This window comes from Eulemur rufifrons, chromosome 29, assembly GCF_041146395.1.
Source record: "Eulemur rufifrons isolate Redbay chromosome 29, OSU_ERuf_1, whole genome shotgun sequence".
Taxonomy (NCBI): domain Eukaryota; kingdom Metazoa; phylum Chordata; class Mammalia; order Primates; family Lemuridae; genus Eulemur; species Eulemur rufifrons.
Genome location: NC_091011.1, coordinates 86,141,531 through 86,169,006, shown reverse-complemented (window position 1 = coordinate 86,169,006; position 27,476 = coordinate 86,141,531). Strand labels below are relative to the sequence as shown.

General features: G+C 37.3%; 1 protein-coding gene across 2 annotated transcripts in view; it reads left to right on the top strand.

The window, feature by feature from the left end:
- DGKI (diacylglycerol kinase iota) overlaps positions 1-27,476 on the top strand; it is a 405,374-nt gene that overhangs the window by 350,240 nt on the left and 27,658 nt on the right. For both annotated transcript variants that reach the window (XM_069461741.1, XM_069461740.1), the window contains one exon: positions 12,919-12,944. In XM_069461741.1, the coding sequence (XP_069317842.1) occupies positions 12,919-12,944 (26 nt within the window). The remainder of the gene's footprint in view (positions 1-12,918; positions 12,945-27,476) is intronic.

Genomic DNA, 27,476 nt, shown 5'->3' with positions numbered 1-27,476 from the left:
CATAAGCTAACAAAAACGTAAGGATGGAACAGAATCTCAGAACTTTCTCAGGATTTCTGACAAAAGGAGACAAGGAGAAGCCAGAGCAGTAAGAAGCACAAAGGCAATCTGTGCAGAAAAGCTCCCAAATAGGCTGAGAGTGCTAGAAATGGTCTCTCGGGGAACTATCAGAGTTTTCTTTAAAAACAAAACAAAAGACATTTCTCCTTGCTTCCAACAACACAGTCTGCCTTAAGGCATGAAAGAAAGTTAATAAGAAGGTGATAGAGCCTTTTGTGACAAAACAAACCACTTCAGCATCATCTGAATCTGGGAAGATGATGATAATGCCATCTCTCTGTGCACTAAGAAGTTATGGTCAACCAGTATGGAAACTGCTTGTTTGCAGTGGCTGTGCCAGAAGTGGGGACTCAGCCTGTCCTGTGTCCCTGGGAGCAGCTGTGTGCTGGTGGCTGGGTCCCTCTACTATCCATTTTTGTACAGTCGGTCCCCTCTGCCCTAATCCAATCACTGGATCTTCCTGGAGGGCCTAATAGTAACAGTTGGACGTTGAAATCTTACCAATTTGGTGAATGGAATAGGGACATAAGGTAGGATGGATGATATCCACGCTAAGACTAGTTGGCATTGATGTAAAGGATGCTAGTTCTACAAAATGATGGCACTTCTCTCTTTGAGGGCTCAGTTTTTCTAAGCACAGGGATTAAAATTTAGCCAGGAATGATTATAATCACCTGGAGCATACTGGAAAAATGTCCATGCTATCAGGAAAGTGGGCACAGTTTCTGAGGATGCTAACAATGATTTTTCCTTCCTTTCTGAAAGGGAGCAATTATCCAAGGTTAAGTCAGCTGTCAGGTCACCCTTCCTCAGAGAATCGCAGCCTGTGGAGTCCAGGTTCCCCAGGACATTTACCCTGTCACTGGGCTTCTTTAGCAGCTTCCAGCAATAGGAGGGAATGTGGGAAGCAACTTTTGTTTCCTGTAGATTTTCAGTTTACATATAAGGGTACTTGTTGGGATGGCAACTAAATATTTGCTTTCAATTCTGACAATTCGAGAGGAGGCCACAGTTTCTACTGAGTATGATTTTGGCACATCTACCTGTGACACAAAGTATTTCTGCATCTAAAAGCTACCTTCTGCCTACTGGTCCTGGGACTGACCTTTCAAGAGCTTCCCTCATCCCCCTCTTCCCTCTGAGAGCCACTGAAGCTCCCCCCATGCCTCCTTCCCTCCTCCCCACCTCTGCAGAGAGGGGCAGAGCCCCCAGGGAGCACAGTGAGGCACTGCCTTGCCTCTGTCCTGCCTTCCACTCCTGTTTGCCCCGTCTCCTTGGCGTCTGGTACTTTTGTGCCCAGAGGTCTGTTTTAAGGTTTCAGTCACCTCCCGACAACCTCCTTTCCTCCCTACCACTCACCTCCAAAATAAACTGTCAGTCCTTTGCTGCTTTCTCAAGCTCTCACCAAAACTCTTGTTTTCTCAGCGTATCTGCCTTGGGTGGATAATTTCATTAAGCAGGTCTAAAGTACGAAAGACTGATCATTTTGAAATCCTTGCAACGGTATTTGCCTGCCAAGCTCAGGTTGGAGGGAAATCGACCAGTGATAGCTCAGCATGTTTGGGGGTGGGGGCGGGCAGGGATGTGAGAGGGATGCCTGTATCGCCACTGGAAATGGTGGTGAAGGGGCTATAGATGGTGTGGAACTTCTTTAAGGCACCTCTGGGGCCCCCTGAACCCCCAACTCTGAGGTGACCAGAACAAGAGATATCTCCACAATATAGAGACACTGCTTATTCCGAATTCTGGAAGATGGAGATCACGTTTCCCCCTTGTCTAATTTTCTGGATCTTGTGCTAATCACCATGCATAAGAACAACAACAAATGTCATCTTACAGTTTTCCTGAATGCTTGTTTGAAGTTAGTCTCACTCCGTGACTCCCTTAGAATCTCCTTTAAAGTGAGCATGAGATGTTGTAGGTACCTCCCACAACTTCAGGAGTGGAGTTAATCCCATAGCACTGCCTAATATTCAAATATAAAATTAATCAAATCATTCTCACGGATAGTCTACGTAGTCCACTTTTATTTCTTGTTTTTAGTATTACCATCTTTTATCGGCATTCATTTTATCTTTTTCTCACAGAGCCCCTTTCCTGATGTATTACTGAGAAACTCTCCTGTATTTAGATACAGAAGAGTTGGGAAGAGACAGCGACATTTTCGATTCTGTTTCCCACCCCAGTGTCATGAACACAAACACCCTCTCCTGAGAAACAGGTGGGATGGTAGGAGATGTAGACAGGAAAACTTCTGGGGTGTGTGACAGTTATCTTCAGGAGAAATGCCAAAGCAGCTTCCAACTCCACCTAGCTCTTTTTTTTTTTTTTGTCTTCCATTTTCTAAAACTAGGTTTAGAAGTCCTTATTTGGATTTCATAAAAATAACTAGCTGTGGCTGAGCCCTTACTCAATTACCATGGCACCACGAGGTAGATACCGCATATCCCAAATCATGGCTTTGCTTATAGGCACCACATACTAACACTAAACGTGGCACTCATGTGATTTGGCTTCACAATCCAGAGCTTTATATTTCAACTTATGCTTAAAAAGAAAAAAAAATTTCACATTCACAAAATCCAGATGGATTATGTCTCAACAGGAGTTGTTGGCCAGGGTTCCCAGAGTCACTAGGATAAAGCCAGTTTCTCAGTGCAGCTTTTTCTAAAGGTCACTACCTACCAGCTCTCTGTGCGTATGACTCTCTCGGTTGGATTTTAGAATAGTATGCCTTTCTATTCCTTCACTCCCTTCTTGGAAAGTGGGCTGGCAAGGATATTGCAAAGATTGGTTTCTAAAGCATAGCCTCACATCCTTTATTTCTACATGACTGTGCTGTGTTTAGTAATTTTATATTTCATTTCATCTTCAAAATGCTAAAATGTGTGATGGTCAGATTTTCATGTTTCATGTTGAATAAACGTATTAAGGGTTACTTTCTTCGACTCCATCTCTTTCTTTTACCTATTTCTTTTCCATGTCCACTGCCCCCTTTTGCCCATTCCTCCTGCCCATAGATTGCAAAGAAACCCCTTACCCCGCATTTTGTTGCAGTTCTTAGGAACTAACAGTAGATGGCAGTAAACTTTCACACTCAAAGGACATTTGGGGGCGTCTGAACAGATTAAGGAGGGTATACAGAAGAAATAGAATTGTAAATGCTAATAGTAGAAAAATGCTTTCGTATATTTAAAAATTAATTTTTATTTTTTAGTTGACTGATAATATTGTATGTATTTATCATTTACCACATGATGTTTTAAAGTATATATACACTGTGGAATGGCTAAATCTATCTAACAAATGTGTTACTTCACATAGTTATTACTTTTGTGGTGAGAACACTTAGCATCACGCTCTTGGCGTTTTTCAAGAACATGATATTTCATCGTTGACTATAGTCAATCTGTACAATAGATCTCTTGAACTTACTCCTACTTTCCTAACTGTAATTCTGTAGCCTTTGACCAACATCTCCCCAACCCCAACAGTGCTATTTTCTAAAGGCCAAATACAACTAAATAGAGGAATCTATTTAAAAGAAAAATAAGCTATTTCAAGCACAGTTCACATGGGGGTCAACAGAATATATCTTTGGGTAGGAAAGTCTTAAAGACTAGGAAATTATGATAATAAATAAAGGTAATTCGTGGAAATTTACATCAAATGAAGTACTCACCAAGCAGCTTGTATTATCCCCCCGGAAATACTGTCCTTACCTCCACACAAATGCTTATCTCTGTCTCCGTCCTTCTTGTTCTTTCTGTCCCCTCTCCTCTGTTGGTGGTGAATGTTACCTTTCAGGCTGTTTGGCATTCCCTGAATGGGTCTGTGACCACTTGAATAGAGAATGTGTTTGTCTTTCTCTGGTTTCAATGCCACTTTGTGTGGTTGCTGTAACTTTCATCTCTCCAACTCTCATTCTCTTGCCTGCTGTCTTTTACTGTATGTGCTTTGTTCATTGTCTTAAGAGAAATAATTTGTAATTAGAGGGAGCAAAACAAAGAGAGGATTATATAGTTGATGGAGATTCTCAGTGCTAAGGGATTTCTGGTTCTATTTTACCTAATTAGAGACGCTTTGGGGCTGGAGTGATGGTGATGAAGATGTCAGTTAGATCTGTGGTCTTGATATTCCTCTCTCAAGTAATCAGAATGATGTCATAGGCCTGGTATACCAGCTCTCCAGGGAGAGGCAATGCACACCCTTGATGGAAACTCCAGGGAAGAAAGCTATTGCCCAGAGATAACAATCTACAGCCACGCTTTCAAAGCATGTCAAATCCCTTGGCTTACTTGATGTAAATAAAGATTCTTGTCCATCAACAGTTTTAGCAAATAAATTGAATTTGTGTAGCATCACCACTCCAAGGTAAAACAGAAGAAAAACAAAGATGGTGTTTCCGCAGCAGTGATGCTGACTCTTGAAATGTACCTGGAAGGAGCATGCAACTGGGAAATCAGTTTTCCCTTGGGACTTCTTGAGAGTTTAACTGAGAGTTAGCATAATGGCTCGAGAAGCAGGCAGCAAAGTCAAACCTGGAGAATCTTGACTGAGCCTGAATGTTCCTGCACGTTCATCATAGGCACAAGAGTATTAGCACATGGTGGGAGTCTGTTTTATTAATATCAAGAGAAGATAGGATTCCACCAAAGCGTGAGAATGGTAGATGACAAAAGCCCAGGGAAATCCCAAGGCTGTAGTCAGGAGAGGGGAAATGAAATAAAAGAAAAATGATAGAAGGGAGAGGGAATGAACAGTCGGAGTTTCTATAAAGTTATATACCAGAGGCCACTCTTCCTGAGTAGGATGGATGATCACCCCATGCTTGTAGAAAGTAATATTTTTGCTGTGATCCTCAACCCTAAAGCTGGAAGGTAAAGAGGAAAGACAGGTATAAAAGGGAAATTTAATAACATATGTACATGGAGTGAATTACTTTCAGTGTATGGACATGTATGTGTTGCGTTGTTTTCCAGTCAGGACTTCACGATAAGGAACCCTTTATTTATTTGTAGTGGACTATGCAGAGCTCTAGCTCCCCCTAGCTTTCCTCCTTTGTTTTCTATTGTAATTCCATTCTGGTAACCAGGTAATGAAGGGGCCTTGCCTACGCTAGTCAGGGCTGTGTGTTTGTATGAATATCTCCCAACCCCACTACCCCATCCACTGTCTATCGTCTTATCAAAACATTCCACTGCTGAGTATCTTCAGAATATGAATCTCTGCTCTTGTGCCTATTCAGACTCTGCCTTTACACTTTTCCTGCATATTTGTTCCAAGCTCCCTCTATGTGGTGGCCCCATTCCTTGGCTGACTGCCCCAAAGCTGATGGATTAGAGGTGGTGAGTAGAAGGTGTATGTGTTTGGAACACTGGGAAGGAAGATAGACATTCATTTGTGGATGATTCTCTTAAAATATAATAGTACCATGTAGCTAGGTCTCCAATTCTTGTCCACTCTATCCTCGATGTTTAGGAAAGACTCTGAAGTGGATAATCTACCTCCAAGGAAGGAAATGATATAGGCATTCCGAGGAAAGGCCAGGTGAGAAAGCCATGGTGCTATTGAATTAAAGCTATGAGATGAAAAGCAAAGCAAAGTAGTGTACCAAGGCTAACAAAAAACAGAGTTAGGATAATATTATTCAAATAAAAAAGATATTGTAGCAGAACAAGCTTGTAAGTTTGGAACATTTCGTGGAGGTTACCAAGGAAATGCATGCATCCCAAACCTACTGTGAAGCATTACACCAGATTATAAAGGTGGAAATAGTCATGATACCCATTATTTCAGTGCCAAGTTTATCAACTAAAAACAATAAAATGTCATAAGAGGTACAATACTTTTTAAAGACCTCGATCTTCACAAATATAACACTCATTTGCTCTTATGTATTACTCTTTGCTGGTAGAAAATAGACACATTTTCCAGTGCCTTCTAATTGATCTACTTGAAAGATAAGAGGCTGTCAAGGGAAATTTGCTGATGGAAGGCAATCTGAAGAACCATCTCTGAGTTTCCTAGAGATTCTTTGTGTCTTGGTGAGAATAGAGTCTAGAAAGAGTGCTGTCCAAAGTTGTAGCCTCTAGCCAACGTGTGCCCAATGTCTCATTTCCTCAGATTCTTGATATTTGCATAGATTAATCTAATATAATGATTGATTGAAAGATGTTATAGTTGTATTTAGTTGGATAATTGTATATATTCACACTTTTCCATGGAAACACCCTATTCCAGAGGAGAACAAACTTCCCTTCATTGGGCACCCGGAGACTTGCCTGAAGCTGACTGCCTCAGACACAGATATTTTGTTTTTTTAAAGTTTGTTGCTTTAAAAATTCAAGCAACTTTTGCTTTTAGATTCATAATGTGGCTGTTCCAGTTTCAATGTGAAAATAATATTTTACTTTTTACCAGTTAAATTACATAATCCTCCATCTAAAATAGCATTTTGTTTCCCAAAGCTCCCCTTATTTCCAGCTTTCTGTATGTACCCTAATTCAAAAAGTCTTGTCTTCATTTAAAAGGAGAGAAAAGTATGGATATTCTACTAAGCAGGGTTAGTATTGAAAAAGGGACTTTCGACAGCAAAAATTCAAATCAAGACTCATAGAAGAGTAATTCAAAGTGAAATGTATACAAATATATAACTACATATTATCCTAATTTTTAAAAAAATTTTAAATTGACAGATAAAATTGTTGTATTTATTGTATACAACACGATATACGTTGTGGATGGGCTAGCTCATGCATAGTCAGTATTTTTGTGGTGTGAACAGTTAACATCTACTCTCTTATCATTTTTTAAGAATAAAATAAATCGTCATTGTAGTCACAATCCTTAAACAATAGATCTTTTTAACTTATTCTTCCTATCTAACTGTAATTTTGTATACTCTAACATCTATCCCCCTGCCTCACCCTCACTGCCCCGGCCTCTGGTAATCTTCATTCTATGAAATCAGCATTTTTAGACTCCACATGAGTGCAGTATTTGTCTGTCTGTGCCTGGCTTATTTCACTTAGCATGATGTCCTTCACGTTTGTCCATGTCATGGCAAATGACAGGATTTTCTTTTTTTAATGGCTGACTAGTATTCCATTTTGTGTGTCTATACCACATTTTCTTATCCATTTTATACATTGATGGATAATTGATTCTATATTTTGGCTATATAGTGCTGCAGTAAACATGGGAGTACAGATATCTTTTCAACATACTGATTCTATTTCCTTTGGAGATATATCTATATCTATATCTATATATATACACACACACACACACACACACGCACACATACATACACACATACTCAGTAGTGGGATTGCTGGATTGTATGATAGTCCTATTTTTAATTTTTTGAGGAACCTTTATACTGTTTTTCATTATGACTCTACTAATTTATATTCCTAGCAACAATGTGCAAGGGTTCCCTTTTCTTCATATCCTTGCCAACACTTGTTATCTTTTTTCTTTTTGGTAATAGTCATTCTAGCAGGTGTAAGGTGATTTCTCATTGGGGTTTTGATTTGCATTTTCCTGATGATTAGTGATGTTGAACACTTTTTCATATACATGTTGGCCATTAGTATGTCTTCTTTTGAGAAATGTCTATTCAGATTTTTTCCCATCTTTTAATTAGGTATTCATTTATTTATTTATTTTTGCTATTGAGTTGAGTTCTTTTTATATTTTGATATTAACCCCATATCAAATGTATAGTTTGCCAATATTTTCTCCCCTTCTGCAGGTTGTCTCTTCAGTCTCGTGATTGATTCCTTTGCTGTGTAGAAGCTTTGTGGTTTGATGTAATCCCATTTGTGTATTTTTGCTTTTGTTGCTTGTACTTTTTTGAGTTCATATCCACAGAACCATTGCCCAGACCAATGTCATGGGGCTTTTCCCCTAAGTTTTGTTTTAGTAGTTTCATAATTTCAGAACTTACATTTAAGTTTTTAATATGATTTCAGTTGATTTTTGTTCATGATGTGAAATAAGGGTCTAATTTTACTCTTCTACATGTGGATATCTACTTTTCCAAACACCATTTATTGAAGAGACTGTTCTTTCCCCATTGTGTGTATCTTTGGCACCTTTGTTGAAAATCAGTTGGCTGTAAATGCATGGATTTATTTCTAGGCTTTCTATTCTGTTCCATTGGTCTATTTGTCTGTTTTTATGTCAGTACCATGCTGTTTCAGCTACTGTAGCTTTGTAGTATATTTTGAAGTCAGATAGTGTGATACCTCCAGCTTTGTTCTTTTTGCTCAAGATTGCTTTAGGTATATTCAAGGTCTTTTATGGTTCCATACAAATTTTAGAATTTTTTTTCTATTTCCTTGAAGATTGTCATTTGGTATTTTGATAGGAATTATATTGAATCTGTAGATCGCTTTACATAGTATGAACATTTTAATAATAGTAATTCTTTTAGTTTATGAACATTGTATATTTTTCATTTTTTTATGTCTTCTTTAATTTCTTCTATCAATGTTTTATATCTTAATATATTTTTAATTATTATTCATCTCCTCTTAATCTTTGTTTCCCAGTACAGTGGTGACACAGTAGAAAAAGCCCTCAAATTTTTTCTATAACTTAGCTAGTTCAAAGGCTCTGGGAAAACCTTTACCCTTTTCAACTCCTGTAGTCTTATAACTATTTCTTGATCACTGTTTGTTTTCCTTAAGTTTATGCTTCACAAAAGATCTATCTCCTTCTCTTATTCCTCTCCCTTTCTGCCCTTCTTCCATCTCTAAATTTCATGGAGATTTATTAATAGTCTTTACTTGCTTCATGCCATCATCTTTTTATTCTGTTCCCTGCCTATGTTTTGTTTTCTTCTTGTGGTATTTTTGCATAGATACCACACTGGTTCCTTCTTGGTTATTACTTGTAATATTTGCAGTCGATGAATTTCTCTCGGAACTTTTGGTTTGGAATAGATAATTGGGGTTAATGAATTGGTATGCTGCTGGAAGTTGGACTTTGTGTCTGTTGTATTCAAACTCTTTTTCAGCAGCACTGTCTTATGGGGTTTGATTTTACTGACTAACAGGACTCCCTGACTCACTTCGGAGGGCTTTCTGCCATAGGTTTTGGGGTGCGTGATATAGCTCATGTCTGTTTAGCTGACTACGTTGAAACTCTCTTTCCCTGAAATTCAGTCCCATTTTTACTGTACAGTAGTTCGTCTTCATATATAATGGTTTGGGTTTATAAATATCTAATTTAGTCAAAGATGGTATTTCCTTTACTGTTTCTCATCTTCCCTGTTATTTTCCATGGGTTTCAAAAAGAATTGAAGAGCAGAGAAATTTTTCTTCTGCCTTATTAACGTGGAAGGGTTGCAGCTATGGTCTTTAACTTGACCTCTGCTTTTTAACTTGTTTTCTTGTTCTTTTATGGTTCACTCTCCATAGCCTGCTCGTTCAAAAGCACAAGTCAGAGTGTGTGACTTCTCTGCCTCACAAGCTTGCTCCATTTAGCTTGGCAGGTAAATTACAGGCACTTCCAACTGGCCCCAGGCCCTCTGTGCAATGGTCCCTGCCTCTTCTCTGGTTTTTGCTTTCTTGCTCCTTCACATTTTAGCAATGCTGAGTTATGTGTGTATTTGATAACACACTATGAAAATTCATATCTGTGCTCCTTTTCATATGCCTATTGCTTCTGCCTGGAATTCTCCTCCTGTCTAACTTACCTAATATGCTCTTATTTATTCTTCAAAGCCCAGCTCAGATGATTCTTGGTTTTTGAAGCCTTCTTTCACTCTTTTGAAACAGAATTGATCCCTCTCTCTATGCTACCCCTTTACTTCATCTATATTTTGATCACTATATTTTTTGTACTATACCATAATCATTTTTTTATATATTTTCTTCAGTAGATGATGGGTTCCTTGAAAGTGTTCTGTGTGTCTCCATCATGTGGCATAGGGCCTGGTACTTCATAGAATCTTAAGTAATAAATTGAATCAACATGAATTAAATGATTCAAACCTAAATAACAATTATTTAAGCTCAGTAAAATAGGAGAAATGTCTTTAAATGCAAGGCTTGAAGTTTTTTTTTTTTTTTTTACTTTGCTGAATTTAGATGAAATAAAGATGTAAAAAATACAAAATAAATAAAACAGAGCAAAAGTAAATATAAATATTCTGTAGACCACAATAAAGGACTAGTGATCAGGGAAGGGTGAAGAGGGAAACTGTGGGTCATGGAGTTATTTGAATGCTAGGAATAGTTTACATTGTGAGGGTAAATGCTAGCTCCAGGATAAAGTGTACATGGAAGAAAAATAAACCGTCTGGGACAAAACCACATGTCTTTCAGGTGTGGTGGGAAGTACGAGCAGAGAGAATTCCTGCATTACTCAGCTGTCAGGCTGAGGAAAATTATCTGTTCCTGAGAGTCAACCTCTGTTTTTAAAATATCTACTTAAATTGCTGATTTCAGGATATTTCTTCTCTCCTGAGCTAGCTTTTTATGCCCATTCCCAGCAATAATGGATGATGTGCACGTCTCAGTAGTATAGTGTAGTGACTCGTTGCAGTGAAAGGTGAAATACTGAGTGAGGATTGAAATACTCCATATGTCTCAAAATTCCACAAATCCAGGCATGTGGGAGACATTCAGCACAGAAACTCAACATGACTAATTTTCACAAAACACTCTGAAATCAATAGTCCTTCCCCTCTGCCTGGACATACTTCAGAACGCATCCCGTTGGGACTCTGACGGAGCCATCTGGAACATTTCAGATTTAATATCAGTGCTTTGCTTTTGCAGAAAGGCAGCAAAGACCTGGCTTCATAAACTCCCCATCTCAGAGTTCAGTTGTCCATTGGCATGAATTTTTCTGTGTTCTTATAGCTCTGTGAGAATTTAATTGCAAACAATCCAAGATGTGTTTTTGCTTGTTTCTCAAACAGAAAGTACCAGGAGGGAAGATGTTTCCTTGTTGCTGAGTTTTTTAATACCGTAGGCAGCTTAAGAAATTAGCTCATCTTATTTCAAATATATGTTTCTCTTTAGATTCACCTTCCCAGCCCATTTCATCTCCCATTCAGCACCTGCCGCCTTTTATTTTTCCTAATCATTAGGGCAGATTATGGGTATCTCTGTTTCTGGGTGCTTTGGATGTTCTTTGGCTCCAAGAGTGCTTACATTGTAACCAATCCAGAGCTTGGGACTCATTCCCTAGCCTGCTTCCTCACAGCTAGTCTAGGATCAAGCAAACTTGTCTTTCAGGTAGCTTGATGGTAACATGATGACTTCCTGGGAGCTCCAGGATGTTCTTAGTCTGAACACCAGTGTGGTGGTGCTGAAATTAATGCAACAAATTTTAATCAAGGACTGACATGTTCCAAATAAGATGTAGTCTCAATTTTCAAGGGGTTTACAATCTAGTGGGAAAGAATGGTATGTGGACAGTACAAAATAAAGGAACTTCAAGGAACAGATAAATCAGCTCCGCCTGGGGAGGCCAAGTGGAGTTTTTCAGGCAGCGATGACTTAGTGATTGTGGCGGGTTTCTAATCACTGCACCCAATGTCCGTCTCCTGGATGCCAAGTTTCTTTCCAGCAAAACTTGAGACCCTCTGTAGTTTTCATGCAAAAGTCTACTTGAAGAGACTTGTATGGTTGAAATGGTTTGACACTTTGCCGCTAATGGAGTTTCAAGGGTTTCTCTCTGTTACTACTGTGTCTTTACACTTTACTGTTCACTTACACAATAAGCAATAATATTGCTAATCAGTAAAGTAAAACAATATCAAGCAGCCTAAAGTAGCTAAAATTTTTCTTTAATCACTTGTGCATCCATTGAATGATTCTTTCCCAACATTTGTCATCATGTTTTATAAATATTAGTTATATTAGCAAGTGGTTTTATTGCCAAACTCCTACATTTATCTTTGGTCATCTCCCTGCTACAGACCCCAGTGGGTCAAACATTCAGAGAAGAGCACTCCTCCCTACTGGAGAAAGTACATGATTTCATGCCTTTCCCTTCAAAATTCCAACAACTCTAAATACAGTATCACGTGTCTCTTGTTATCCCCAGGAAAGAATAGGCTGAGAGTCAAAACTGTAATCTTCCACGCTGGAGGTGAATTCATCTCTAAGGTTGTATCTGTATTGCTCAGAGTATCTCAATTAGTAGTCAACCGAGGGAAAAAGAGGTTTTTATGGTTGATGTTGATTTTTCATTTGATATTTTATTGTCTTAATTAGAGCTGAACCCACAAATGGTATGCAAAAGTTATTGGTTTATGAAAGTTCTATTTGACTCCAACAGTTGCCCTCTTGTCTCATCCTGATTCTCAGGGGTTTGGAGACATAAGGCCAGCACCTACAGGGCCTATGTCATACTTACTCAAGCATCAAACTCCAAGAAGGGTAGAAACAAAAATCAGTGTATGATAAGGTTGCATGCCATTTCTTTTACTTGTCTCAATGTATTCTGTCCTTGCAGATCTCTTTCTACCTACACACAATCAATCTAGTGTTTATTTATATCCCTGTCATTTTCTCTGGATTCCTGGCCTTAGACACCATCACGGGATCTCATATAATTTGTTGATAAATTCAGACTTAACTAAGTTTGTTGCAGCCATGTGACATCATGCAGGGACTGACATTTCAGTATCCTGTAGCACCCAGACAATCCAGGTAAGATTTGGGGCTGCTAATTGGAAATACAATGTAACCAACACATTAATTACACTGTCTACTATATTGAATTTTCATTCAGTTGAATTTTGGGGTTATTATTTCTGTGAAATTATTTTTGATCATTATTATAATTATCACACACAAAATATTTATCATGCTTATTATCTCCTTTTAGGTCACCAGTGTCTTCAGAAGATCATGGTAAGAATCTGTCTTATTTATACTAATTCAGGAGGCCTGGTCCTTGCATTTCACTGTCAGAGCAAAGAATTATTTAAGAAAATGTCTGTATTGGCCTTGTATTTTTTGAGTGTGAAATGTCAAGCACTTTAACAAAGTTTAATCACCCTAGCTAAATTTGATACCTTGTGTTAGTTTCAAATCTGGTAACCATTTTAGTTGACAAATACTGTGAAGCTTAACGTATTTTGCATGATTTCTGTCCCATTACCGGTAAATTTTTGTGACTTCGGGCTGGTCATGTAACTTCTCTGAACCAGATTTTCATCTCTAAAATGGGAGTTTATAGTAAATATTCCCAAAGTCGCTTCTAGATTAGACGTTGAGACCATGCCCTGATCACTCATTTGCAAGGAATATTCTAAGTCCAAAATGAAGCTAATTAGTAAGTGGTATGAGCTGTTACTTGGTTGAGGTGCATTATTTGCATTTTAAACGATTTCAGCTATTTCAGTCAAAGGATAAAATGTCTAATTTTTTTCCATCATTGGCATTGGAGTTGTTCATTCATTCAGTCATTCAAAAATGGTTATTAAGTAGCTACAGTGAGTCAATTATGCTAGTTTTGTTTTACAAATATACTGTATAGGGCTTCAGTTTAGGGTCTTTCGTGTCTTACTTGGACCTTCAAAATTGTCTCATAACTGGTATCCATAGCTTTAGAATTTCTTGCCCTAGTTCACGACATACCTAGCTAGCATTAAGCAGATTATTCTGTAGTAAAAATCTACACCCACTGCCTCTGGGATGAAATCCTTCCAACAGATCAATAACTGTGTCCAGCTTTCCAATATTGTATTTTAACATGGACTTTAAATGATGGAATCTTTGTCGTCTTCTGCGGCCTATTGTTTCATTTGCCATCTTGTCCCTTCTCCTACCCATGACCTTTGTTCTAGCCATGTGACACTACATCTAATTTCTGGCACTCGCCACGTCTGTTGTGATTTTTTTATCCATATGCTTTTATCCGTACTGTCCTCTCTGGCAGGAGGCTACTCCTTTTGCCATTTATAGGTGGTTTCTACTTACCTCACCTCATCCTCTGTGAGAGCTTTCTGATCCCACTTATTGTTGTGCTAAAGATTTTTCTACATTCTAGGGCTTAACACACAAATTTGACGCTTTATTTACATGTTTTCCCTACTCGACCGTGAGTTCTTTGACATAATTTCTAACAAATAGCAAACATTCAAAAATGATTATTAAATAAATGAATTAAGGAAATGGGGAGGGAGTTTTAGGTTGGCCTTTTCTGCTGCCACATCATGAATTTTATCTCAATATTGGAATGAAGTTGCATCATTTTCTTTGAAGAATCACAGGGAAAATTATGTTCAGGCTTATTAAGTCAGAATTAGGCAATCTACCACCTAATGGTAACCCCTTATTATATGCTATTTCGTTGATTGTTGTTGGTATGACTAGACTTTTGATTGCATATTTATAGGTCCTTGAGTTTCCATGTTCCAATGATAAACTAGAAATTTATTTGGTTTTTATTTGAACTAGGATTCCTCTTAATAAACTTTGGTTGCTTTTGCCTTCCTATCTGTAAGAACTTCTCCATTCAAGAAAAAAAGGACTTCTGGATTGCAATTCTGTGGTCCACTAGAACTTCCTTAGGGGTTATGAAATATCAGTGAGCATAATTAAAGGAGCTTTGAAGTCCTGCATGGTGACCACTGGCAGGAAGACTTGCTCAGTATTAAAAGCACTTCAGAACTGATTATTTTAAGAACCATTATATATGGTAAATTCAAGAAACATTATCCAAATTGAAGGGTTTTACATTTCCATGCTTCTTAGTTTACTTCTGCAACTTTCAAAAATAGTTCAAATACGTTAATGCAAAATTATATGCCAATTTATGTAATCTTGTCTAATTATTTACCATCTTCTAGCCTATATGTCCTTGGAAAAATATTCTTATATTTTTCTTTATTAGCAAGATTTTATGTCTAGCATTCAAAGTATATTTCCTTATGTTTGCACATTTTTAAGAGTTCATATGTACTATGGCTAGCATAAAACCTTTTGAATGTCATATCATCAATCTTTCATAGCATTTCTAGATGGTAATGACATTGCAGTATACTTGTAAGAGAGCTAAGAGGTGGCATTTTTTCTTTCTCAAATTTATTGGTAGAAAATTTGGGGCACATTAGACAAATAGATTGTGAAATTGGAATATAAAACCTTATGCCTCTTGATTTTCTATTTTGTTTGCTTTCCACTAATGAATCCTACTTTCTTCTATAATAACTGGTTACTTTGGCTATCTCCAAAACATAATTCATTGTTGGAAAAATCTAATTTTTCAAAGTCCAATAACCCTGGCATTTTTCATTCCTGCAGATACCCTTTGGCTTTGCCATTTGCCCTGTATTGTTTCTGTTTTGTTTTCTTTATCTGTAAAATGGACTTAATCATATCTACTCTGCATACCTCATGGGATTTTGTGAGTTCAAGTGGGAAATCATTTGTGGAATCACTTTCTAACTTGTTAAAATCACCCCAAACATAATGTTAATATTTTCTAGCATCTGGCAGTGGAAGAGGAAGCATAGATTTACCAGTGGTGTTTGCTCATCGGGTACTGCCCTAGAAAAGTTAAAGATGGGAAGGGGGATTAAATGCTTCTTTCAACATTATCATTAAATATTACATTTTCACTGGAACCCATTTTTTTATATCAAGGTGAGTAGGAATAAAATGTTTAATACACAAGTTAGCTTGTGATGCCAAAGCAAAAGTTGAGTTCATGATTAGATGTGTGGTTATATAGAATTGGCAACTCAAGGCTCAGATGACATGTAAATTGTTTCTATATTTATATAATTGCATATCAGGGTCATTAAGAACGAAGGCTAAAATGTATCGAGTGCTTATTATGCAAAGACACTGTACTTAAGTGCTTTAACTACATTATTTCCTTTCATCTTTAACAAATAACTCTCTATAGTAGATGTATCATCCCCAGTTGTACAACTGGAGAAGGAGGCTCCAAGTGCTTAAATAACTTGCTTGAGGTCACAAAGCTAGTAAATGGGAGAGTTGATTTTTCAAACCCAGGTCTAACACCCAAACAATTGCCCTTTTACCCATCATGTCTTTGTAAAACCAAAGAAATGATTTTTAGCGTTAAGGAGAATTGATAGAATTATGGAGGGAAAAAAAAATGTGTTTTTTTCCCATCTAACAAGAGTTTATTTACTACTGTGTAAGTAATTTCTTTTTAATGACAAAACAAAACAGAACAAAAATAACAATTTCTCCCTCCTGCTGGGACTGATTTGTCCCTGTAGAAAAAGTAAATGCCAATGTCACATTTTCTCATAATTAGTTAACTGAGTGAAACTGAAGCAGGGAAACCTGCCATGCTAAACCCCAGTGGAAACATTACATTTTAATGTTACATCTGGAAGCTGGAGTCCTACTCCTTGTCAGAAGATAAGCTTGGCAGTGATTGATTGCCTTGTCCTCTGCGTTTCCTCCACATTTAGTGCCTATCACTTCATCATTTAAATTGCTCCTGGAGCTGTCTCCTATGCCCAGCCTGCTTCCCTGGCTCCAACGCTCACCTTCGGTTCTGTCATCCTAGCCTGCCTACTTTACAGCCCCTCAGAGTGCTGCCCTTGCTGCTGCTGCCTGGGCCAGCATACCAATGGAAGGGCATCTTCCAACTAATGTCTGTGAAATAAAAGGCACTAATGCATGTTTTGAAAGTGTCAACAATCTGCTTGATTCCCCTGTAACATCTTGAAGCAGGCATCCCTCTCCTGTCCTTCCTAATAGACCTATTGGCAAAAATGGCTGTCCCATTCTAGGGTAGCTTTTTGTTTGTTTGTTTGATTTAACAGTAAGATAGGGGACAACGATGGCAGCAGTGGCTATCCAGAAATAAAATTGTAACAACTTCAATCACTAGTATAAAGTGTTCAAAGATGAGTCCACTGTCGGGCTTGGAGGAGACTGTACTTTGCAGTAGTTTGTGCAGTGAGATGCGCGTGGTGTGGCCTGAAGCTCTTTGAGGCATCAGTAGTTATCCCTTGCTTATTCATGTATCTTTCTAATATAAATACATATACATATTTATTTACATAATTTTACTGAAATAGGTGATATTTATAAAAATGCATAAAATTTACTTGCTTAGTTTAAGTGATGACCAAAGGAACTACTGTATACCCAGCCACCAGAACAAGAAGGAAGCCATTGTAGTAACCTGGGAGCTTCATGTTGTTTGCCTTTCTGTTTTTGTTCCCTTCTTCTGTGTCAGAAATAGCTACTATTTGTTAATCATATCCTTGTTTCTTTTTATCATTTTACTGAATAGTGCATATCTTACATATGAATGCATATGTAGATATATTCACATATATGTATTGTACATATATGTGTGTGTATAGTATTGCCCATTTTAAACTTTTGTAAATTGAATCATGTTTACTCTTCTGTGATTTGTTTCTTTTGTTCAAAATCATATTTTTGTGATTCATCCTCATTTATGAGTGTCATATTCTATTCATTTCATTAAAATGTCATGTTGTATAGTATTATATTGTATGAATATAAAACAATTTATATATCTAATCTGCTGATGAATGTTTATGTAGACTACAGACTACAGAGTTGTTTTTTTGGGATTTTTTTTCCCTGCTATTGCAAACAATATCACTATGGACATTCTTTTCATAACTCCTCCTGGTGTCTATGTGCAAAAATTTCTCAAGAGCCTAAATCTAGGGATGGCTTAGTTAGGTGATAGATCATATACATATTTAAGTTATCAGGTAATGACAAACTATTTTCCAAAATGATCATTCTAATGTATACTCCCAACTTCATACATACTAGCCCAAACTTAATATTAACCAATTAAAAAATGTCTGCTAGTCTTGTGGAAGTCTAAGATGGCATCTCACTGTGATTTTAATTTTGTATTCAATGATTACACATTGGATCCATCATCTTTTAATATATTTGTAGGCCATTTGTGTCCTCTCTTCTCTTCATTTCTTTCCCCATTTTTCCCCACTGGGTTGTTTATCTTTTTCTTAATGATTCATAAACATTTTTAATGTATTCTAGGTAAAATATTTTTTGCTGACTATATGCGTTGCAAATTTTCTCCATCTTGTGGCTTATGATTTTCAAGGTCTTTTTGGCATCATCTGATGAACAGATATTCTTTATTTTAATATAATCAAATTATTAATTTTTTCTCTATGGTTTGTGCCTTTAATAAGTTTTTTAAAGAAATTTTAATGGCATAATTGTAAAGATATTGTCCCATATTGTCTTCTAAAATTTTTATAGTGATGTCTTTCATATTTAACATCTTGAAATTGATTTGTGGTTTGGTGAGAAGTAAAGGTCCAATTTTATTTTGATTTTTTTTCATGTACATAACCAGCTGGCTCATCATTTATTTCCTTCATTGACTTGCGTAGCCTGTTGTCTCCCTATATACATGGGTTTCCAGGTTCCCTTTTCTGTTTTATTGATCCATGTATCTATTCCTGTAAGAAAACCACACTGTTTGAATTGCTATACCTTTGGTATAAATCTTGATATCTGGTAGAGGACATACACTGAAACTTGTTTTTCTTCAGGAGTGTTTTGATTGTAGTTAGGCTTTTGCTGTTTCATATAAATTTTGGTATCAGTTTATCGAGTTTTGTATTGAAATTTTTCATGGAAATTATATGAATCTATACATCAGTATAAAGGAAATTGCTATTTTTTATGATAATGAGTCCATTCCAAACCATCTCTCATTACATTTAATTGGCCTTTTTAGTTGGCTATCAATAGAGCTTTATAATTTTTTTGAATGAAGGGTTTAGTCATCTTTTGTTAAACATATTCCTAGGTACTTTATATTTTTTAGTGACATTTTATGTGTTGTATTTTTAAAATTATATTTTCTAAGTGATCTTTGCTGGCATTTCACTGAAATGCACATGAATTTTATTTATTTTATTTTTTAACATTTACATTTCCTTATGAAAAATTCAGTACAAGTCATTTTGAAACAAAGAGTGGAATAAAGAGTTAAAATTAAATGAGAAATTAAATGCTTGCATAACATTTCATAAATGTCACACATCTTTGTTCTCACACATGTCTTCTAATGAATCAATTACCATTCTGGCCAGTTTATAGGTTTCAGGTGTGTCTTCTGGGGAGCTGCATGAATTGATGATTTTGCTGCCTATTTTCACAGGAAGGCCCAGGGCTTGAGTGCGGCTGCCTTAGCACTCAACATCCAGGGCTGGGAGCTGCAGAGCTGCCCAAGCACCCATAACAGCATGGCCATCTGCGAATCATAGATGGTCAGCAAATGAATTTTAAAAGCTTGTTTCTGTATTGAGAGTCCTGCTAATCTTTTAAATTCATAAATTTTGTCTGAAGGGTCTTTTTGTGGGAAGAGAATTCGCTATAGGCAATCTCATCTACAAATACTGAGAATTTTGTTTTGTCCTTTCCAGTCATTATAGTCCGTATGTATATTTATGGTCCTTTCTGCATTGGTTAGAACCGTCAGTGCAGTATTGAATAGAAGCTGACATCACAGCATCATTGACTTGTTCCTAATCCCAGAGTGGATGCCGTCCACAAGTCACCATGAGGGGAAGTTTTCTGCCAGGTGATTATGATGTACGTGGTGGTACTTGTTTTATAGATATTCTTTTTAAGGACCTTTTCCTTCATTCTTCATTGAATTTGTTAAATTCAACAGATGTTGAATTTTATTGAATAACTTTTCCTTCATCTTTTAAGATGATAATGTATTTTTTTCTGATCTGCTAATATGGTACATTTCAATAACTGATTTTTTATTTTTTTATTTTTTTATTTTTTCTTTTTTCTTTTTTTTTCTTTTTTTTATCATTAATAACAATTTAATTTTACAGAATCAAAGAGTCTAACAGTATATCTTGTTAGATACAGTATGTCCTGATAATGTATACATTATTTCTTGTACAATGATATGAAATAACATGGGAAATATTCATGATAAATTATTAAGTGAACAATGCAAGTTAAAAACAACAGTTTCATATTTTTTTCCCCACCCCCCCTTTCCCGAGTCAGCACCTTCAAGTGTTACCACTCCCCAAACGGTGCGCAATGCACTCATTGTGTAGGCATACCCCCATCCCCTCCCCCACCCCCCACCTCAGTCTGATGTCCAATTGGTGTCGTTCCCAGATTTGTATTTAGGTGATGATCAGGGAAACCAATTTTCTGGTGAGTACATGTGATGCTTGTTTTTCCATTCTTGGGATACTTCACTTAATATAATGGGTTCCAACTCTCTCCAGGAGAACCATAGAGATGTCGTATCTTCATCATTCCTTATAGCTGAGTAATATTCCATGGTATACATATACCACAGTTTACTAATCCAATCATGTATTGATGGGCATTTGGGTTGTTTCCACATCTTTGCTATTGTGAATTGTGCTGTTATAAACATTCGGGTACATGTGTCTTTGTTACAGAATGACCTTTTTTCCTTTGGGTATATGCCCAGTAATGGGATTGCTGGGTCAAATGGCAGGTCTACTTGAATCTGTTTAAGATACCTCCATAATGCTTTCCACAGGGGTTGCACTAGTTTGCAGTCCCACCAGCAGTGTATTAGTGTTCCATTCTCTCCACACCCACGCCAACATGTGTTGTTTTGGGTTTTTTTGATAAAGGCCATTCTCACTGGGGTTAAGTGATATCTCATTGTGATTTTGGTTTGCATTTCCCTGATGATTAGAGATGTTGAACACTTTTTCATATGTTTGTTAGCCATTTTTATATCTTCTTTTGAAAAATTTCTATTCATGTCCTTTGCCCACTTTTTGATAGGGTTGCTTGATTTTTTCTTGCTGATTTTCCTGAGTTCTAAATAGATTCTTGTTATCAGTCCTTTATCTGATGTGTAGTATGCAAAAATTTTTTCCCATTCTGTAGGTGGTCTGTTTATTCTCTGGACTGTTTCTTTGGCTGTGCAGAAGCTTTTTAATTTAATCATGTCCCATTCATTTATTTTTGTTGCTGCTGTGATTGCCTTGGGGGTCTTCTTCATAAATTCTTTTTTTTTTTTATCATTAATATTTTATTATTAAATTTATAAAATTGCAGAAACCTTCAAAGAATAACTGATTTTTTAATAGAAACCAATATCATATTCATGAGATGAACTCAAATTGGTTATTATATTTATCTCCTTTATACATTACCAGATTTGGTTTGCTAATATTTTGTGTAGATATTTATATCCATTTCATGAGTAGGTTTTGATTTTCCTTTCTGTTATATAGTGCATGTATGATATTTCTAGCTTCATATACTAAATTGGGAAGGGTTTTCTCTTTTTCCAATCTCTGGGAGACTTTGTGCGACACTTGAGTCATCTATTTCTGAAATATCTTGCATACATTGCTATTATTCCTATTTTACAGATGAGCAAACTAAGACATGAACTTATTAAGTAACTTGTCCAAGGCCACATGCATAGTAAGAGTTAGAACTAGGATGCAAACTGAGGTAATCTGGATCCAGATCCTTTTCCTAAGCATTTCTCTGTACTGTCACTAAATAGCATTGCTGAAATTTGAGCCCATGTAATAGGAAACCATGATTCTATTTGTTGAAAGGAAATTTCCTTGTAATTATCTGACATTATTAAGTAGGAATTGATCATTAAAGATTTTTTTTTTCATAAAAGTGAGCAGTACCCTTGACACAGAAGAACAATTCAAAGGTATATTCTTGATTCCATGTCACCTAGTCCCATACTTCATAACCAAGGAAACAGGAATCCAATTTCCTGTCAATAGTACTCATATTTTTAAAGGCAGAGTCCTAGAAAGATAGTTATTTCCTTAAGGAAATACCATAGGTAGGAAGACAATTATTATGACAAGAAGAGCAAAGTGGATTAATAAAGTTATGGGTTTTTCCCTTTTCTATAAACACTTTATTAGTAAAACGTGACAGTGAAACTTGGCTGATGATACAGATGGAAACATCTCCAGATATTTTAATTGCATTGCTAGGAAGAGCCTACAGCATCGGCCATCACGGTGTGCAACGTTGCAATGACCTTGGGCTATCCAAAGCAGAGTTGCTAGTGTTCTTCTTTGCCCCACATCCAGTTTCTTACTATGGAAGCCCCCATTGGCTTTCTGATTAGATTCAAACTTTTTAGTGCTCACTTTTGAGGCTTTTCCTCATCCTGGTTTAGCTCATGTGGCTTTGGTGAATTATTTCTACGCCCCCACTTGCAGGCCCCTCTCCGGACCCCATGTCCTTTGCATCCATTCCACCATAGGGTTTCTATCACTCCTCCCATCCCTCTGGCAGACCACCTTCATCGTCCTTCATTCAGGTCCCTCCTCAGTGCTCATTAATTCCCATGTCTTGGAACCACCTCCATAGATTCTAAGGACAAACAGTGATGAATTTTCCTGACAACTCAAATGCCCATGATTTCTCCTTCCTTATTCACTTACTGTTTTTTTGAGTGTATTCCAATTTTTTTTTTCCACACGGGTAGTGTTGCCCTTCTTATTTGACTATAAACTCAATGAATAGAGACATTGCCCTATTCTATGCTGTGCCCTGGCACAGAATTGATTCTCTCTATACAAGTCTTACTGTGAAATTTGCTGCAGTATGTGGTGTTGGCAAACAGAAACTTTCAGTACACATCTTTGAATCCCATTGCAGCCTCATTAATACTGTTCCCTGCTGTAGAAGATAGGTCAGTCCTGGTCTTTTTCCAAAGAGATTCATTTACTAATGTGATGAAAAGATGGCCTTTTACAGTGGTCTCACTCGGTGTTCCCCAAAGACTGTGTGTTTTGAAAGGAAAGGAATAAAAATGACAGCATATTTTTTGCTGGTTAGTCTTCTTTCACAAATCCTAGGAAAATAGATAATCCACTGATGATTAAAAAACTCAACAAAACAAGAAAACAAAACACAAAACAAAACAAACCCCCCCTGAGATTTCCAAACTCTGGCTCCATTACTTTATATATGACCTACTAGAAAAATATGGCATATAGAAACGACTAAAACTGCATCCCTCTGGGCTGACCAGGGAAATATTGGGAAAGGAAGACCTAATATCCCTACCTCCTAACCTCATAGCACCCTTTGATCATTTATACAGCCAGATAAGGGAGGCAGGGTAGTACCTTGCTAGAAAGACAGACTCTCTAGTAAGTTTTTCTCATCCTGGCTTTATTCCGTATTAGCTGCGTGGTCTTGAGAAAACTGCTTAATAGCCCTAAGCCTCAATTTCTTCATCCTCTGAAAATGGGGATGATAATAATAATACCAATCTAGTAGGCTTATTGTGAAGATTAGATGAGATAATGTAGGCAAATCATCTAGCTCTGTGCCTAGCACACAGTTTGCTTGCAAACATCAACAAAAGAAAGGGACAGAATGGTAGAGGAAAAGTGCAAGAGAGACCAAGAGCAAACATCAATGTCAAATGGCCAAAATGGGAATAGATCTCATATGTCTCATTTGCATGGGCTTTTGGATGATTAAAGCCTATTGTTTTCTAGGTTTCTTGGAACTAGAAATTTCCTTCAGGTTATAGCTCAATGGGCATGGAATGACTTGTATTATTCTGAGCAATGGATGGTAGAGTCTTCAAGGACAAAAGCTAAGATCTGGAGTTGGCAGAACCTTGCACCTGCACTGGCTCTGGTCTTCCTTGGCTGGGTTATCTCAGGTATATCACTTGCTCCAGGCCTTGGCTTCTCCGTGGAGCAGGTGAGCTGGCTGCCCTTTAAGGCCTTTTCTGCTCTGGACACCCATAAACCTCTGAGCCAAGGAAGAAAGAACATAGAACAGTGCAACACATGAAGAAAACCCAAAAATGCTACCTTGAATTTTGGGAAAGTGTTTTGGAGACATCTATGCCCTGCTCTCTAAGGGGCACATGTAAGGATATCTGCATATGAGTGCCAGTCTATTATTTCTGCTTGTGGTAACAAACAGGGTTGCTATTGCCACACCTTGCCACACACCCTCTTGGTGAATAAAAAGAAAATCCACTTTGCAAGTGTGTAGTTGCTGCAGGCAGCTTGCACACTCGTAGCTTTCTTTAACAAGGTAACAAAATACATTACTCTTGAATTATGCAGCTTCCAGCTTTTCTGCTGACAAAGCACCTCATTGCTTATTGAAAAGGGAATTTGTAAGCCACCAGAATCTAGATTTTCCTCATCTGGTAACATTTCCATCTCCTCTGGCACCCGAGGAAGTGAGGGCAGTTGTTTCAGCCATTACAAAAAAAAATTAGGGTGGTGTTTTACAAGACTGCAAAAAAGTCATTTAAACCATTTCCGTTTCTGTTAACTGTTTGCTTTGTTTTGCTGACCAGGAGCCTCTCTAATTGTCCTATCTTCCTTCAGTAACCTGCAGGCTTCTTCTCATTCTCAGGAAGCATGAGCCCACCCAAAGCCATTCTTCTTGAGGCATCTGATTTCTGAGTAATCTTTTTGCTACATATTTAAATTCCTATTCATCTTTGAGGAATAGAGTGGTCCTTTCAAGGACATATTTTGAAAATGAAGTCTCTGAGTGATTTTCATTGACATTAGGAGGTCGGGGTCCGGGGAACATCTTTGGTCTCACAGTGCTCTCTGAGTCCTGTAGGGGGTTCGCTCAGCGTCCCTTTTCACTCTATTCCTGAGTCATTTCTCCCCACCTCGATTTCAGACATCCCAGACATCCCGTTATCAAGTGACACTGCTTGTCCCTTCTTGCTCCATGCCTCTAGGCTTCCTGCTCTTCTGCGCAGAAAACCCTCCTTCCACCCTTTCTGCCAATGCAAATCTTCCTTTTTTGGACAATTTCTCATGCGTTCCCTAGGAAACCATTTTCTACATCACTCTCTATTTCTTTAGCAATCAGGGGCTACATTGGGTTGCGTAAGTTTACATGTGTTAACTTTCTAGATGCTCTTTTCTTTCTTAAGAATATATGAATTCCTGTGAAGAGTGAAAGTGTAGCCTTTATTTTATTTCTCTTCACAGCATCTGGACAATAAAATCTGCTCTTTAATAAATATCACTGAAGACTTACTGAGACACAGAAGTCTATCTATTTTATATTTTATTTCTTGTGCACTCTTTAGAACTAGCTATTTAAGTAATAATTCTTGCTTGATGATGTTGCTTAATCAACTAAAGCATGATGTCGTAGTTAAAGTTAGGACTTACTTTTCACTTTTTTGAAATAAAATGCTTAATTTTTCTTTTCTTCCAATTAACATCTATCATATGCTTAGATGGAGAAGATTCAAAATTTGTGCTTTATTATAACTTAAGTACAAATATGAACTATCTATCTTTACACTAATAATGAAGGTATGCTCTAGAAATTTTATCTTTTTTAAAACAATTATACACTTTTGCTATATGTGCATGTTGCTGGCTTATGTCCCTGAAAGTGACCTTTGCAATATTAACTCCTCCTTGGCTTTACTTTTGTTCCAGTGAGGGGCGCTTTGGCTAACTCTATTCTTCTTCTAAGTTAAACACCATGGTCAGTTTGCTGCGAGGCACTGATAAGGAACTTAATGTGCATTCTGATGACCAGATGACCTGTAAGTCTATAATCTTTTTGAGCTGTAGAACACACTCATCTGTACTTGGCTCCTGGCTGTAAGCATCATTTTCCACGCAGTCTTGATGTTTGGTCCAAACCAATAACCATCCATCACTCTCAGGCCATAGCAGACCTGCTTACAGCTATCACTGAGTGAAATATGAGTATACTTTCCAACCCGAGTTCCTTTCAGAGGTCCTGAAGGACATTGCTAAAATATACCCAGTGGATTCAAGGAGACCAGTCGCAGGAAGAATGTTGGCCTTCTGTTGAAGGAAGGGGCAGAGCCAAAGCCCTGACGCTGTCTCGAATGTTCTCTGTGAAAGTCGTCAAGAGCTGCAGGTCACCAGCACCTCCTCTTCTACTTGGCCCTTTCTTCTCATCTGTGGAGCCAGCAAGGACCCTATTTATTATCCTTCCATTTCTCTTACCCTCTCAGGATTATAACTTTAGCATCAAAATGTCAGGAGGCAAAAATAAACAAAGGTAGTTCATCTAAATTGAATTCTCTCAACATTCTAGGGAAGAAGGACCTTCAGAGAATACTGGAATTTATTTTTTTACTCTCTTACATTGCTAAATCACTTTGCAGCATCCTAAGCATTTTAATGTGTATTACTTCATTCAAATGTTGAGAAGAGGAAAGAGCTTACTATATGCTATAATTATTTTCATTTCATGAATTTAGTAAGGTATAATCAGATTAAAATCCCTTACAAATCTGAAAAAAAATCCTCCCTGTTTGTGCAAGCTTAATATTTACTGAACAAAAATAGTTAATAGGATTTTGTAATATTGGTGCTAGAATTTTATTTTTATTTTCTAGTTTTAAAGGAATAGTTGGATATTACTTTAGATGGTGGTACTATATAAAAAATGTGTTGACTCATTATATCCATAGATAATGGTATTAATTTATCACTAGAAAAAACTATTGAGTTGTAGAGACTGACAAGAAAATATTTCCAAGAACCTCTGCTGGCCCGCCTCGTGACCGTTGGCACATATGTTTCACAGCTGGCTGAAAGTAACACACTGTGGCTGTGGAAAGGTGTGAACCCTACTGGGCCTTTAACCTATGAACTTGTTTTTGCTAACCCAGTGCTCAAAGCAGATGAATTAACCCATGAAGTTTACTTTAACACTGATCTAAGACTTACTACCAATGTTACAGGAAGTAACATGCTTCGTTGCCTAATATAGGGCTCTGATTTGACCCATAATACAGACACTTCTGGTCTAGTGAGATACTTGCAATGGTGTTTTGTTGCAACTGATAAATGGCACTGGATTCCTGAAAAGACTTGAAGATATTTGCAACACCAAAATTGAGTGCCAGATATAGCAGGGCTGTGAGTAACGTGGGCTTTCTTTCATTCCTTAAAACGTCTTCGTCAACCCAAAGTATAGTGAAATGATGATAGCCTGGCTGAATCACCAGACTATAAGTATCAAACAAGTATTTATTAAGTACTTTATGTATTTCTTATACTTTAATTGAAATTATTTTCAATTAAAGATGTAGTATGGGTAAAACAAAGGAAAAAAGGTTTAAAAACATGGTCCCCTGTTTATGGTTTAATTGCAGAGGTATAACTTAGACATGTGAAACAACAAATTTCACAACAACAGAGAAATAAATGGGATGCTTTGGAGAGACATCTGGTCCCTGTGCTGTTTATAGCCAATTCCAGTGGTGAATAAAAGAAGTGGAACCGACTGCTTCTGAAGGGAGCATATTCTGGTCCTCTGGCTGCAAGGTAGAGGTTTTCTGCCAGGAGAGAACACTAGGTGGGGGCTGTTTGTTTTTTCTCCAAACAGAAAACCTCTTCCATGCTAATGGGAGCTTGA